Raw genomic sequence first — 15,400 nt, 5'->3', positions numbered from 1 at the left:
ACTGTATGTGGCCAGCTGAACGTCCCAAACACATTTCCATCTGCTGAACTAACGCTCTTTCTTGCATGGAGCTTCCTAGAGCTTTCACTTTCTCCCGTGTATCAGGCCTGTCAGCTGATTCAAGCTTCTTCTACCCAATAAACACATGATGATCCTCCCCTCCTGGAAGAAGGTGGGGACGAGAAAGGGAACGAGTAGGTCCATCCCAACTAAGGGGGTTGCTTTTCTCAGTCACTCTGAGGAACTCTGAGCTCACCGCCTAGATCCTGCCTCCCAGCCCAGAAGGCAACTACTCCCACTGAGAGAAGAACCCGGAAGAGTAGACCATGAGAACAGCCTTCCAATCAGGAGTGGTCTTATGGGAAGAGCCCTCCAATCAGGAGTGGCCTTAGTCTTTCCTTTCCTGCTTATCTCTGTTTTAATCATATAAACCCTCAGATGTAGTAGCTGCCATTCCCTGTCTGGAGATGGGTCAGTCTCCGGGTTTTGTGTTCCAAGCAATCCTGTAAATGAAAAGACATTAAAAGTACATATGCAGGGCACAGCCCGAGGCTGCAGCCGGTGTCTGCAGACCGCTGTCCAGTTCGCCGTGTCTCCGTTTCTGGGACTCAAACCTGTCATGGTGATAAAACAAGTCCCAAGGGAATTAAAGTAATTCAATCCCACACCCAGACACTTTTGCCCATCATCAGGCCACCAAGATATATTTGGCTTCATTGTCTTGAGATGCCAAAAACCTAAATTTATTTGTGTGTAAAAATCTTAAAAACAAACAACTTACAAGCTGTTCTGCTAGCTCATAATCTAAGTCCAGCAAGTTAAGCCTCAGGGGTCTGCTGTACATGAATCCCCGCCCAAACTCCAGCTGCGTTAACTGCTCCAAGTTGTTCACATGCTCAAGGCCCACCAGGATGAGGGCTTGGACACCTGCAAAGAAAGAAACATTTCATATGCATCACCTAGACACTCCAGAGCCCGAATGTCACTTTTCCTGACTTGGGTTTGGTTTTGTTTAATATACATTTATTTCTTTTATACGTGTGTATTTACTAGCCACATGCTCATGTGGAGGTCAGAGGTCGACTTGAGGGAGTTGGTTCTCTACCTTCTACCATGTTGGTCCTGGGGATTGAACTTGGGTCATCAGGCTTGGCGGTAGGCACCTTTACCTGCTGAACCATCTTGCTGGCCCAGATTGTTTGCTTTTTTGGTGGTGCTGGGGATGAAACCCAGGGCCACATGCATGGTAAGCACATTTTTTACCACTGAGCTATATCCCCAAGATCTCCTCCCATTTTTAAAGAAAACTTCAAGATAAATTTGCTTTTCACTAAACATGTCTAATCAAACTGGCTTGCTTCTCTGGAGTTGAAACACTGCACTCCTGCTGGCAACCGGAGTGCCTGAGGCACATCACACACAGGTCTATTAACTCAGTCCCTACAGACCAGGTGTGCTGTGGGGACGACCGAAGTATCAACACATTCATTCAGGTCACAGCAGTGTCATCCCCACTTCTAAAAAAATAATAAGCTCATAAATAGAATAGGCCTAGATGGGGCTAGAGAGATGGCTCGGTGTTAAGAGCGCTTGCTGTTCTTGCAGAGGACACAGGTTTGGCTCCCAGCACCCGTAACTGGGCAGCTTATAACTGACTGTAACTCCAGCTCTAAGGAATACGACGCCCTCTTCTGGCCTCCAAGGGTGCCTGCCCTCACGTGCTGCACAGAAACTCATGCAGGCACACATACACACACTAAATAAATAAGCAGTAAAGTGCTGAAATAAGTTGCGTTTCCTTAACTTCTTCTTAAGCCCCCGCTTTGGCCTCCGCGTTTTGAAAGCTCTACCACCTCGCTAAGCAGTGCTCATCTGACCACAGGCACAGCTGCCCACCCAGCCGTGTTGTAAGTACTCTTGGTGAATGTGCTTACATGATTGATATAGCTATGTGTATAATAATTCAAGCAATTAATGTTTATTATGTTATATTAATTTAAATGTGTACATGTTGAGGTGTGAAATGAAGGGGTAACAATGGATTTCCATTCAGCTCATCCACTCCTAGGATCTACGGTAAAGTTGAAATAACCACTATTTAGTCTCTTTCACAAAAAAGCTTTGTGTCTTCCACATGTGCTACTGGGTGAACATGTCTTTGAACCTGCCAACCTGGGCCAGGACTTGGTATTAAAATTGTCCTGGCGGGGGGGGGGGGGGGGGGGCAGATGGCTCAGCAGTTAAGAGCACTGACTGCTCTTACAGAGGACCTGGGTTCGAATCCCAGCACCTACATGGCAGCTAACCACCATCCTAACTCCAGCTTTAGGGGATCCAACACTCCCTTCTGACCTCCAAGGGCATTGCACAACACAGGTGCACTTACATACATGAAGGCAATACACTGTAAATAAATAAATAAAATATTTAAAACTGCCCTGCTTCAGAAGGAACCTCAGCAGCCTCATTTCACAGCCCAAGCAGACAATGAAGGGCCAAAATGCAGGGAAGCGCCTCCCACAGCCCTTGCCCCAGGACTTCTGTCAGCGTTTTCTCTCAGTACAGCAGCAAGACTGCCACACTGGTCCTACTTCCCACACTCAGGAAGCCCAGAATCTACCTGCTTGCCTGAGTTCCTCAGATGCTCCGTGTAAGGCAGCCAGATCCCCATCCGCTCCGTCTGTGAAGTGGACTACCACCTGCAAGCAAAAAGGAGAGTCAAGGCCCACCCAGGCTGCCAGGGAGCAGCTCCGATGGCTGGAAGGGAGCGGAGGGGTCACGGCCGGATCGGACTCTTCACTTTACAGTTGGGAAGGCTGAAGGGCCGGGGCACTGTGCAATGTGTGTGTGGCAAAGAAGCATTAGCCTCTGACTGGATAAGAACAGCAAGCAACAGTGCCAATAGTAGAGGTTTGTCTCATGCTGTTCCTAGGTGACCCCTAAGCTAATCGACTGCTAGTATCTTCATATGAAAGGAGCTTGAGGGATGACCATATGAGGCCCAGAGAGAAGGTCACCATTTGAAAGTCAAGGAGAGAGGCCTCAGAGCAAACCAGCCCTGCCTGTCTCTTAACATTGGGCTTCCAGCCTCCTGAGCTGTGAGAAACAGATTCCTGTGATGTAAGCTGCTGTGCCTGCAGTATTTTGTTTGATAGCTTTAGCAAATGCCTACCAGCATGTGTGCATATGTGTGTGTGTGTGTGTGTGTGTGTGTGTGTGTGTGTGTGTGTGTACAGAGAGAAAATATAAGCCAACATCTTATTTAACAGGACTATAATTAAACATGAATTCATCACAAAGCCACCTCTTTCAAGTTTAATTACTAATTTCCAAGATGTTTTTCGGCCTAAAGTAAGGCTGGTAAGAGGAGAGAGGTAGCTCATGATGTTATAGTCACTTGAAAAGTGAGGAACTCTTCCCTCAAGGGCGCAAACAACCCCATTCCACATTCTGTGCTAGGTGCATGACAGTGACTTAAGACAGAGATACTGCCAAACTCCTGCTCCCTAGGGCTCTGGCCACTGCACAGGGAGCTCCGGACCCTGGCCTGCTCACCTTCACACTGTCAGGCAAGGACTGCCTGAACTTGTTCTGGTAGAGCTTTAGCGTGTCAGCCGTGAGGACATATGGGTGCTGCGTGCGCATGTTGCGGAACTTTTCAAAGAGCTCTGACCGGTACTCGGCAAAGTCAAAGGCTTCCACCGGCCCTGAGGGTGTGTTGGCCACCACTGACACTCTCACGGTGGGCAGCTGATTGCCACTACAGCTGATTCTTTGCATCTGGCTGATTCTGTCCAGGATGTCGCCCACCTTGGACTCCAGGCCCTTCTGGGTCTCAAATACATTCTGGCCTCTCGATCCATCAAACCCTAGGATCACGTCCAGATTACATGCTGGCAAGAAGAAATGCAGGTGATGAGAGTCAAACCAAGGTTACCAGGAGAATTCTCCTTACCAGTGACAGGCCCTGGGATGTGGGCCATGGCATCCTGCTCAAGAGAAAAAGAGATCTTCCGTGTGTGAGCTCTGAGAAGTAATTAGGCCTACCTCCCTCTTGGGGAGGATGGGGCTGCTGTTAGGAGTCAAAACCATGGGCCATTATAATACATGTTTGCTTTTTTGGAGGTGGTAATCATTTTGGCAAAATAACAGACATTTAGTATTTAAGTACATCTTGAATTTGTGTTTTAAATTAAAGGTATTTTATAACACAAATGTTCTCCCCTCAAGCAATAAACATAAAATCGCAAGAAGCAAGGTTGATGCAGATGGATCATAGGTTCCAAGCCAGCCTAAGCGCCACAGCAGATCATGTCTCAAAAAACTGTTTAGACAAGAGGAATAGGTCTGAACTATCATAGGACTATCAGGGGAAAAGTAAAGCGGAAAGACTTCTGTCCTTACCCAGGAATAACCTTCTACCGCAGCGGTTAGGTTAGCACCGGGGAGCAGCCCACATGGACATAAACAAAGATCTGAAGCAGCCACAAGCCTAAGGGACCCTCTTAGTGTTCCCCTTAGGGCATCATGAAGAGCACTCACAGCCTGGGCCGGGAAGGAGCGGAGGCCTGCACTTACCTTTGGAAACATCTGTCACGCCAGGGCAGAGGGTTTCGTGCATTGCATCGTGTAGCGTCTCCAGAACCGTCTCACTCAGCTCCGACAGCTCCTGCACGTTGCCCACCCGGAACGCCGTGGCACTGTTGGACGCGATCTTCCCCACCTCTTCAGAGTCGATGTTCCTCACGCCAACAGCAAACACCTTGACACCTTTCTGGGTGAGGGCCAGGCTCACATCCTGAGCATCCTCCACAGACTTCCCACCCGTGATCACAAAGGCGATCTGAGGGACCCTTTCATCCAGGCGGCTACCCGCCTCAGGCACAAAGTGATTCAGCCGCAGGTGCTCGATGCCCACCCTGGTGTTGGCATGCCTCCCTCCTTTGTACACCACTTTGTTGATGGCGTCAATAATCTGCCTCTTGGTAGAAAAGTCCCTCAGGAAGAATTCATCCGTGGGGTCTGAGTTATACTGAACCAACCCCACTCGAATGGAGTCACCATCTTCATAGACCGTGTCCACAATTTCAGAGGCGAAACGGAGCACTTCCTGGAAACTGTCCCTCCTGAAATTGATGGAACCGTCCAACAGGAACACAATGTCTGCCTTCTTCTTCTCTACAAGCCATCACAAGGAAGAGGAGGAGAGATTGGGTCTCCAAACTCAGAGAATGAATATACACAGTGCGAGTCAAAATTGAAAACTAAAGTACTTAATATTTTTACTAATTCATTCATAAGGAAAGCCTTCACTCTATCCCACACTTCTCTAGTTCCATCCTCCAGGCATCACACTGAAAGCTGAGAGATACATAATAAATCATCCAAACAAAAAGGAAAGGAGACTTGAGAACTCAGCAAACCAGTCCTGGTACCCTGTGAAGTCAACCACAAGCCACCATCATGCTGGGAGTTCAACAGGGGCCAGAAATTGGCTCTAGTCTCAGATATCTCAGAAGTGTCACTAGCCCTTATCCTGCTGGTCAAAGTAAAAGCCAGCAGGAGCGGGAGCGACGCATTAGGGCACGGGAAGGAAGGGCTGGGAGACAGAGTGAAATCGGAAGCAGACTCACACAATTTAGGAACAGTCTGAGAGCTTTCTGTGAACCTGCTGAAATCCAGTGACATGTGAGAAAAATTTCTTGGTTCTAGTCAACTAATGAGACCAGACCAAAAAGGAGGGAAAATCGGAGACAGCATGAGGGACGTGGGATGTGCCCCAATCAGCTCAGAAGGAGGCTGTGAAAGAGAAAACTCGCAACATGGATCCCTCAGGAACACCAGTCCTGCTGAGAGTGTTGAAGGTCTGCATGGCCATCACCAGGGAGGGCGAGGGAGGCGAAAGGGTACAGAGGAGTTCAGTTTGCTCATGGCAGCCCCATGGGTGAGAACCTGGGGCATGGGGAGGAGGTTGCAAATGGACAGTCCTGACAACCACGGCAGTCCAGACCACAGTGGGCCACCTACCACTGGGAATGACCTGACTTCAAAGTCATGTCCTGTGGGGCACAGACTGGCAGACTCCAATCAGTGAGTCAGTGAGTGTGATGCCTTGATATATCTATATAAAACCCATCAGTGGGGAGGGGGCTGGAGAGACGGCTCAGCGGTTAAGAACACTGTTCTTGCAGAAGACCCAGGTTCGAATCCCAGTACCCACATAGCAGCTAACAACTATCCATAACTCCAGTTACAGGGGATCCGATGGCCTCTTCTGACCTCCACGGGCATTCCACGACACAGGTACACTTACCTACATTCAGGCAATACATGCATACACATAAAAATAATAAATAAAATATTTTTTAAAACCTGTCAGTTTTAAAAAAAACTGTCAGTAGGCTTACAGTTAACCTCAAGAGAGATGGAGGACTGATCACCATGTGCTTTGGGGGTATAGTTCTCTCTACAACTTGAACTGAACTATTTTTCTAATATTTAATATCCACATAAATAAGCCTGAGAGAAGAAAATTACTACAAAGAAAACTAGCTTTCGTTTCCATTAAAACAGTCGGCACAACACTGCAGTCACGCATCACAAAGCCTGTACCTGGCTGGGAAGGAGAAGGTCTGTCTACTCCTGAAGGCGCAGGAGTAGCCCCAGGGGATCCAAATGAGATCATGACCCTCTCCTCTATGTTGGGCAGGTCTCGGAATTCTCGCACCGTGAAGACCAGTCTGGGGTTGTTGGTGATGGTCTGCAACTCCGTCCTGTCGATGTTACGGTCTCCAATTCCTAAACTTGCTATCCCTGAGGAACTTATGATCTGGGCATACCTAGAAATGTCATCCTGAGACTTTCCACCCAGAAATAAGACCAGGTGTTGAGGCACCCCATCTTCTATCCGGCTCCCAGCAGACTTTACAAAGAGGTTTTTTGCCACAAACTCCAGAGCTTTGCCAGTGTTGAGGGGGGACCCTCCTCTGAACCTCAGACGCCGTATGGCTTCAAGTACAGGGGCCTGAGACTTGTGGGTCTTCAGGTAGAATTCAGGGAAGACCTCATTGCTGAACTGCACAACCCCAATCCTCACTTTACTGGGGCCGATGTTGAGTCTGCGAACAATCTTGCTGACAAAGTCCCGAATATGAGCAATGCCATCAGGCCTAATGCTATCAGAGCTGTCGATCAGAAAGACAATGTCAGCCGCATCACTCTCAGCCACTGCAGAAAGAAGAAAAAGAGGAAGGTCAGTCCACGCAGGCCACCGGGGCGGGGGGGGATCTACCACTGTTGCTTCTGGACCAACACTGAAGTTATAACCCAATCTGGGCATTAACCCAATCTGGGCATTATCTCTTGGGTTTGGGAATCATACTCATTGAAAGCTCGGTTTTCAGGGCTGGAGAGATGGCTCAGCAGTTAAGAACACTGGCTGTTCTTGCAGAAGACCCACGTTCGAATCCCAGCACCCACATGGCAGCTAACACCTGTCCGTACTCCAGTTCCAAGGGATCCGACAGCCTCCTCTGTCCTCCACAGGCATTGTACGACATGGGTGCACTTACCTACACACGGGCAATACAGGCATACACATATAATAAAAATAAATAAAAAATAAAAAGAAATTTTTAAAAATTGGGTTTTCTAGGGTAGTAAGACGGCTTGGCAGGTAAAAGTACTTACTATGCATGCCTGACAACCTGAGTTCAGTCCCCAGACCACAGTAGAAGGAGAGAACAGACTCCTGAGAGTCGACCTCACACATTCCACAGCAGGTGTGCACCCATTCATACACACACATACACACACACACACACACACACACACACACACACATACACACACACATTTAAACCAAAGATTCAGTAAGGTAATTCCCAGTTCTTCAAGTATTTTCTTTTCCAAGACTTTAATTCTCTAGATCAACTTTATTTTCATTTTTGGCTTTGTGGCCTGATCATTATCAATTTTAAAGAAAGGAGCATTCAGAAAGAGATCCTGGCACCAAGATCACTGGGGTCAACATCTTTGATGTATGAAAATAGAGAGACAGATGATGTCAGCTGTTATCATTTGGCCACAGCCCCAACTCCACCCATGGGAGCAAGGTTCCCATAATGCAATATTGTATTATGTATAATGCAATATTGTATGTTAACTCTCCCCGCATACTGGCTTCCTTGTATTTCTTTTGACCACATATCTGTAGAGTTCATACAATATTTGTTTATCATTATTTTCTTCATTTCTTCACGAGTTGGTTTGTAACTATAGACTGAGCGTCCATAATCCAAAACTGCCGAATTCCAAATATCCCAAAACTCAAACCTTTCTGAAAACTGACATTTTGCTACAAGTGGGAAACTCCTTGCTGTGAAATCTCACTCCACACAGTTTTCTTTCTAATTGCATAAGCTTACACGTGGACAACATGCATGAGGTTTCTAAGAAACATGAGTGATTTCACATCTAGGTTTGGGTTCCATCCCCATGGGAATTCATTATGAATCTGCAGATATTCCAAAATAGAAATAAACCCAAAATCCAGAACAATTTTAGTCCCAAACATTTTGAATAAAAGATATTCAACTTGTCTAAAATTAGTCAAAATATCTTGGGATAGATGAACCACATTTTCCTGTTAGAACTCTAGATGTTTCTCAGATGCCTTTAGACTAAACTAATAGGTTGCTACTCAATGAAGTCCAACCCGGTTTTGGCCTCAATGTTGGGCTTTTATAGGGGAACCTCTACACAGTGAAAGTTGAGTAGCTTATGGAATGGAGCCATTTACTGAGAAAGAGAAGAGCAGGCCCCACCGGAGAGCAGACCCCACTGGAGAGCAGGCCCCACTGGAGAGCAGACCCCACTGGAGAGCAGGCCCCACTGGAGAGCAGACCCCACTGGAGAACAGGCCCCACTGGAGAACAGGCCCCACCGGAGAGCAGATTTGGCCTCAATGTTGGGCTTTTATAGGGGAACCTCTACACAGTGAAAGTTGAGTAGCTTATGGAATGGAGCCATTTACTGAGAAAGAGAAGAGCAGGCCCCACTGGAGAGCAGACCCCACTGGAGAGCAGGCCCCACTGGAGAGCAGACCCCACCGGAGAGCAGACCCCACTGGAGAACAGGCCCCACCGGAGAGCAGACCCCACCGGAGAGCAGACCCCACTGGAGAGCAGGCCCCACTGGAGAACAGGCCCCACTGGAGAGCAGGCCGAGAACACAGCCTTGGAGCTCCTGTGAACACAAACCCACAAGAGGTCAGCATCAGGCAGGCCTGACTGTGAAGGAGTGAGACAGCGATGGGAACACTCTGTAACCGTATCTGAGCACAAAGAAAGATACAAGGACCGCCACAGGCCCTCCCTAGTCTACTGAAGAGGAGGGGTGGTGTTGCTTTCCAGCCTTTCTGAAGGCCTTCCTCCTTCTAGATAAGACTGATCACAAAAGCCAACTACAGAATTACCCCTGCTTTTGTGGAGCACCCAATCCAGGCAGAAGTTCCTTCCTGAGCTGTCCAGGGAATTACAGGCTATAGGCTCAGACCCCAAGCATCCTTCACCTCCTTCTTACTGAGCTGCCCCATGCCCCTGTGCCACACTGACGGGCAAAGCCGCTTTGCTCACAGGTGTGACCTGGTGGTCTCAGGCTGGTGGGCACTGGCTCCTTGAAGGCAGGAGCATCGCCTCTACAGTAAATTAGCTCATCACCTGTAGCATGGCTTTGAGTCTGGTATTTTTAATATCAAAAATACTGTGGGAGCCAGGCATGGTGGTGCACTCCTTTAATCCTAGCACTCAGGAGGCAGAGGCAGGAGGATCTCTGTGAGATCTAGGCCAACCTGGTCTTCATAGCGAGTTCCAGGCCAGCTGGGGCTACAGGGAGACCCTGTCTCAAAAAGATAAATACTGTGGGATATGTACCACATTCTCTTCATCCATTCCTCTGTTGTTGAACATGTGTTGGTTCCATAACTCAACCACTGTAAATAGTGTTGCCATAAACATTGATGTGCAAGTATCTCTTTGATATGTGGATCTGGAGTCCTTCAAATAAATGCCCAGGAGTGGTATAACTGGATCACATGATAGACCTATTTTCAGTTTTTTGAGAAACCTTCACATTGTCATTCAGAGTGGCTAGCTAATTTACATTCCCACCAGCAGTGGTGGGGCGGGTCCCTTTGGTCCACATCCTCACCAGCATTTGTTATCACTTATTTCTCAGTATTTGCCTCCGTGGCTGATGCAAAAATGGAATCTCAAGAAATTGTGGTTTATATTCACAGTCGAAATTTTTTCACCCGTAAAGAAAAAGTTGTGTCCTTTGCAGGAAAATGGATGCACTTGGAGATCATTACATTAAGCAAATTAAGCCAGCCTCAGAAAGACAAACATTAGAAGTCACATTCGTGACTTCTAAATTTTATGTAGATACTTAAAATCATGTGTGCATATAAGAACTGAAAGTGCCGGGCTGGAGAAATGGTCCGGTGGTGAGGAGCACCGGCTGCTCCCGCAGAGGATCCCGGCCGATTCCCGGCACCCTGTGGCAGCTCACAACCATCCTAACTCCAGTTCCAGGCGCTCCAACACCCTCCCCTGAGTTCCGCGTGCATTGTGCGAGAAGGACGCACGTACATCCATGCAGGGAATACACGCATACGATTAAAACAGAAATGGTAAATAAAACATTTTGTCAAGGACATGGAAGCAGAAGCTGAGCTGTCTAGGGGAACAGAGGGGAGTGGGCGGTAAGAAAAGGGGGATCGTGGGGAATGCGCTCATTCCACAACATAAACTTGTAAGAAAACGTGGGGACGCGCTGAAAGTCTCCCTCCCGGGGCTCTTACCCGCAGGGGGGAACCGGGTGCCGGCCAGGATCTGCTGGATCTGCTGGGAGCTGAGGGTGGTGATGGGCGTCAGCAGCTTCTGCTCCAGTCCGGGCAGCTCCCTGAAGGTGCTCACCGAGAACACGTACTCGGGGCTCAGGGCGATCTTGCCCAGCTCCTCCCGGTCCGTGTGCCTGGCCACGGTGAGGGGGGCCACGCCGAACTGCTTGAGCTCCACGGCCGCGTCGTCCACGTCGTCGTCGGACTTCCCGGAGGCCAGGAGGACCAGGAACTGCGGGACGCCGTCCTCCACGCGGCTGCCCAGCGGCCTCCGGAAGATGTTCCTCAGCACGTACTCCAGCGCGGTGCCCACGCGGACCTGCCGCCCGCCCTGGGGCCGCAGGCGGCGCACGGCGCTCCGGACCTCGTCTCTGCTGAAGTGCGCGTTCAGGGGAAACTCCATCTTGGGGTCCTCGCCGAACTGGATGACGGCCACGCGGGTGGTGTCAAAGCCTACGTCCAGATGCTCCACCAGCCTCTCGATCAGGGCGCGGATGTGCTGGAACTCGGGGCTGGCGTTCAGGGACCCATCGATGAGGAACACCACGTCCTTCTTGTCACCAGCACCTGCGGGCGAGACCGGACCGGCCTTCGGTTTCAAGGGCTCCCAGGCGCTTCCCGGGGTGGCGCGGAGGCTCTGCTGCTGAGACAGAGATCCTCCCACCGTCACTGCGGTTAAAGAACCAGCCCAGGGCCCGCGTCCTGTGCGTTTCAGACTCTCCGTGTCAGAGAGAAGAGGAAGAACCAGCAGGGACGAGGAAGGGCGAGCCCGAGGGAGGCGGACCTAAAGGCGCCATCCACCTGCGCCAGATGGGCATGGTGCTGCGGGAGGGGCTCGCCAGTGATGGCGAGAGTAAGATGGCGCGTGAGAATCAAGTCGCTGGTTCTGCCCAGAGGCAGGGCCTTGGACAAGAACACTTTCTGAGGAAGGGCAAGGGTAAGCAGTGTGTCGGTGCGTCTCACAGCGGACAGAAGGACAGGCACCGCACAATGCGCAGATGAGTCTTTCTAAAGGAGCGGCACTGCTGGAGGACAGGGCGGCCCTAGGGGGCTGCCATGAGCAACATGTTCATCACAAGAAGACAACACATGCGGGGCAGTGGAGAATGGATGGTGGAGCAGAGACAACCAAAGCGCTGGAGATGCACCCAGCAGGGACAAGGAGGCGGAAGAGGCCGTTGGAGAAGCAAGATGGCGCTGAGGTTTGGACACCATCACAGACGGAGCAAGCAGAACCCCTAGACCTGCTCTTTGACTTCTTTGTGATTTCTTAGGGAGGCGGGACTCGGGGTCTCCAACTCAGAGCAAGCCAAAGGCAGAGAGCTGCGGAGGATGCAGGACCCGAAGAAGCCAGGGGCGGAGAGCTGCAAGCAAGGATGCAGGATGGGAAGAAGGGAGAGGAGGAAATGGCTATTCTGAAGTGTGGGAGAATGAGGGGACCAGGAGCCAAGTCACTGTGGGAGTGGAGATGTGGCTTTAACACAGGGGAGATGCTCTGCACGCATGGGAACACTGGGGCCTTGAGGTCCATCATCACAGACACTTCTGTGGTCAAGCGGGGTTGGAAATGCCGCCTTCCCTTTTGGTGTCCGTTGATGGGAGAGAGGAGAGGGGTAGGGGGAGAATTGCTTTTCCAAAAGCCTATGGTTGTGAACTTTTTAAACAGTACAGTCCATGTAAGTATGCAGGGAAAACTACTCTGTTCTGAGCACCAGAGAGGAGAAGCTGGTCCCTTCTGACCTCACCCTCACTATGCACAGGGTGCACGTCCTGCCTCACTTTCTTTTACACGCACACTCCAGCCCTCCTTTCCCAACCTCTACCTGTCCTCCATTTTCCCTTCTCATGTCATGAGACCACGAGGATGTAGCTCCTCTGCTTTCAGCCCTGTGACGACCATGCCTGAGTGCCCGGTGGCCCTGGGCTAGCATCCACTGGTAAGTGCATCTTAGCTTCTCCCCTTTCCAGATTCCAGGGCTCAGACCTTGTTCAGACTTACTGCTCATGAGAACCAGAAGGCCTTCCCACACACTTAGGTGCAAATATTTCAGACACCCCTCAACAGAGCCAAGGCCCTATGGTCAGGCTCCTGGTGGCAGAAAGTTGCCGTTTCCAGAGGCCACTTACACTCAACAAAGCTCACCCTCCTTTTGAGAGACTGTATCTGAGCCACAGGCATGCCCTCCTAGATGCTGTAATTTGGCCAAGAACATGAATCTTAGCACCACCACTTAGCATCTCGAGTTTTCATGCAGTCTACGTGGTGGAGGAAGCAAGATTGGAAATGTGTTTGCAGCACAGGCTAAGCAAGTAGCCAAGAGGATTACAAGGAAGTGCCTAACAAATCCTCTCACCTGGACTGGGTGAGGGCAGAAAAATCGGCTTCAACCTGCTCAGCTCCTCGCGGCTAAGCTGGGTCACCCGCTCAGAGATGACCTGCTGGACGGTGCCTAGCTCCCGGAAGGTAGGGATGGCCACGGCAAAGTCCGGGATGAAGGAGATGGTCTGCATCTCTGAGATGTCGGCGTTCCCAATGCCAATGCCAATAGGCACCGCCCCACCCTGCTTCAGGACCACCGAGGGGCCTCTCACATCATCTCCCGACCGCTCGGCCGTGAGCACGATCAGGAGCTGGGGGACACCTTCTGCCATCCTGCTCCCAGCGGAGCTAGTCAGAATGCTCTTCAGCACAAAGTTCAGTGCGGCTCCTGTGTTGGGGGTTGATCCACCCAGCAGCGTCAGCCTACGGATGGCACTGATGACACCCTGCTGGTCCATGTGGGAATTCAGGTAGAACTCGGGCCTGGTCCGGTCACTGTACTGCACCACGGCTACACGCACCCGATCGGGACCCACGTCCAGGCTCTCCACCACTCTCTGCATAAACTCCTGCAGCAAGGGGAAGCCACTCCGGACACCATCAGAGCCGTCAATCAGAAAAACCACATCCTTTTCACCTGAAACTGAAGAAGACACCTGTGACTCACACGGGACTCCGCGGTGACAGCAGCACACCACTATGGCAGATGGGGTGGCGGCTGCTCAGGAAAGGCCAACTCCAAATCCTTGAATTTGTGAAAATGGATTTGCAGAGTAAGTGAAGGTTTGAAGATGGAGAGCATCCTGCACCACCCACATGGGCCCAAGATCATTACATTACAAATGTCCTTATAAGAGTCAGTCAATAAAGAGAAAGGAGAGAGAGAGAACAGACAAAGAGAGAGACAGAGAGAGAAAAGTAAAGAAAGAGAGGGGGTGGGGGGACAGAGGTCAGGGACAAGGGAGGGCAGCACTCTGCATGCCTGGAAGGTAGAGGAGGATCCAGGAGCAGCGAAATGCAGGTGATCTCAGCGAATCCGAAATGTGAGGAACTTCACCAGAGAAGACCGCTCAGACAGAGTTTTGCCAAATGAAAGTCTTTTACTAGCTTGCCAGCAACTACACAAGGGTGTTGAAACTCAAGCGCAGCCCTGAGCCATAACCAGGGATGAAATGTTTACGTTCCCAAGCTTACAAGTGGAAAGCCCCCTTAACAATTTCTATTATATTAAAAAATTACTATTTTGCAGAAGCAAGCCAAGCATAACCTACAGCAGTCATAGATCTTCAGTTAGCCGGTGCTCTCCAGGGCACACTGACCTGGTCCCAAGACAACTGGGGTCCTGCTGATGTGTTTCCAATACCCTGGGCCAACTGCCTGATAATTTCAGACACTAGAGTTAGCCTCAACTTTAACACGGCATAGCTATGGTCAAGAAGGTGCCATATCACAGTAAGGAAATGGATCATCTCCCAGGCCATCTAGATAGAAGGTAACCTGCCCAGCTGACACTGTGACTTTAGCCCAGGGAGGCTGGTCTCTCCCGATTCCTGACCTCCAAATCTGTCAGGAACAAATGCATTTTCTTACAAACCATGACATATGCAGTGTGAAGGGTTGTAGCAGCAATGGGAAATGAACACACAAACACAGACAGACCTTTTGTTCTAGAACTTTCCCACATTAAGCAAAATTTCAGGGCTGAGCCCGGTGGTATACACCTCTAATCCCAGCTCTCAGGAGGCAGTGGCAGGGAGGCAGAGACAGGCAGATCTCTGTGAGTTCTAGGCCAGCTTGGTCTATATAGTAAGGGCCAAGCCAGCCAGGGTTACATAGTAAGATACTCTCTAGATAGATAGATAGATGATAGATATAGATAGATAGATAGATAGATAGATAGATAGATAGATAGATAGATAGATAGATAGATAGATAGATAGATAGATAGATAGATAGATAGATAGATAGATAGATAGATAGATAGATAGATAGATAGATAGATAGATAGATAGATAGATAGATAGATAGATAGATAGATAGATAGATAGATAGATAGATAGATAGATAGATAGATAGATAGATAGATAGATAGATAGATAGATAGATAGATAGATAGATAGATAGATAGATAGATAGATAGATAGATAGATAGATAGATAGATAGATAGATAGATAGATAG

The 15,400-nt window shown here is 49.6% G+C and overlaps 1 protein-coding gene across 1 annotated transcript in view; it reads right to left on the bottom strand.

Annotated features, from left to right (window-relative positions):
- Col6a3 (collagen type VI alpha 3 chain) overlaps positions 1-15,400 on the bottom strand; it is an 86,205-nt gene that overhangs the window by 33,207 nt on the left and 37,598 nt on the right. The window contains 7 exon segments of the mRNA XM_029558924.1: positions 782-927; positions 2,621-2,699; positions 3,556-3,893; positions 4,579-5,178; positions 6,613-7,227; positions 10,862-11,467; positions 13,255-13,863. Of these exon segments, the coding sequence (XP_029414784.1) occupies positions 782-927; positions 2,621-2,699; positions 3,556-3,893; positions 4,579-5,178; positions 6,613-7,227; positions 10,862-11,467; positions 13,255-13,863 (2,993 nt within the window).

Source organism: Nannospalax galili, unplaced genomic scaffold (genome assembly GCF_000622305.1).
Source record: "Nannospalax galili isolate Female #2095 unplaced genomic scaffold, S.galili_v1.0 scaffold149, whole genome shotgun sequence".
Classification (NCBI taxonomy): domain Eukaryota; kingdom Metazoa; phylum Chordata; class Mammalia; order Rodentia; family Spalacidae; genus Nannospalax; species Nannospalax galili.
The sequence above is the reverse complement of the archived record's forward strand: the minus strand, read 5'-3'. Positions and strand labels throughout refer to the sequence as shown.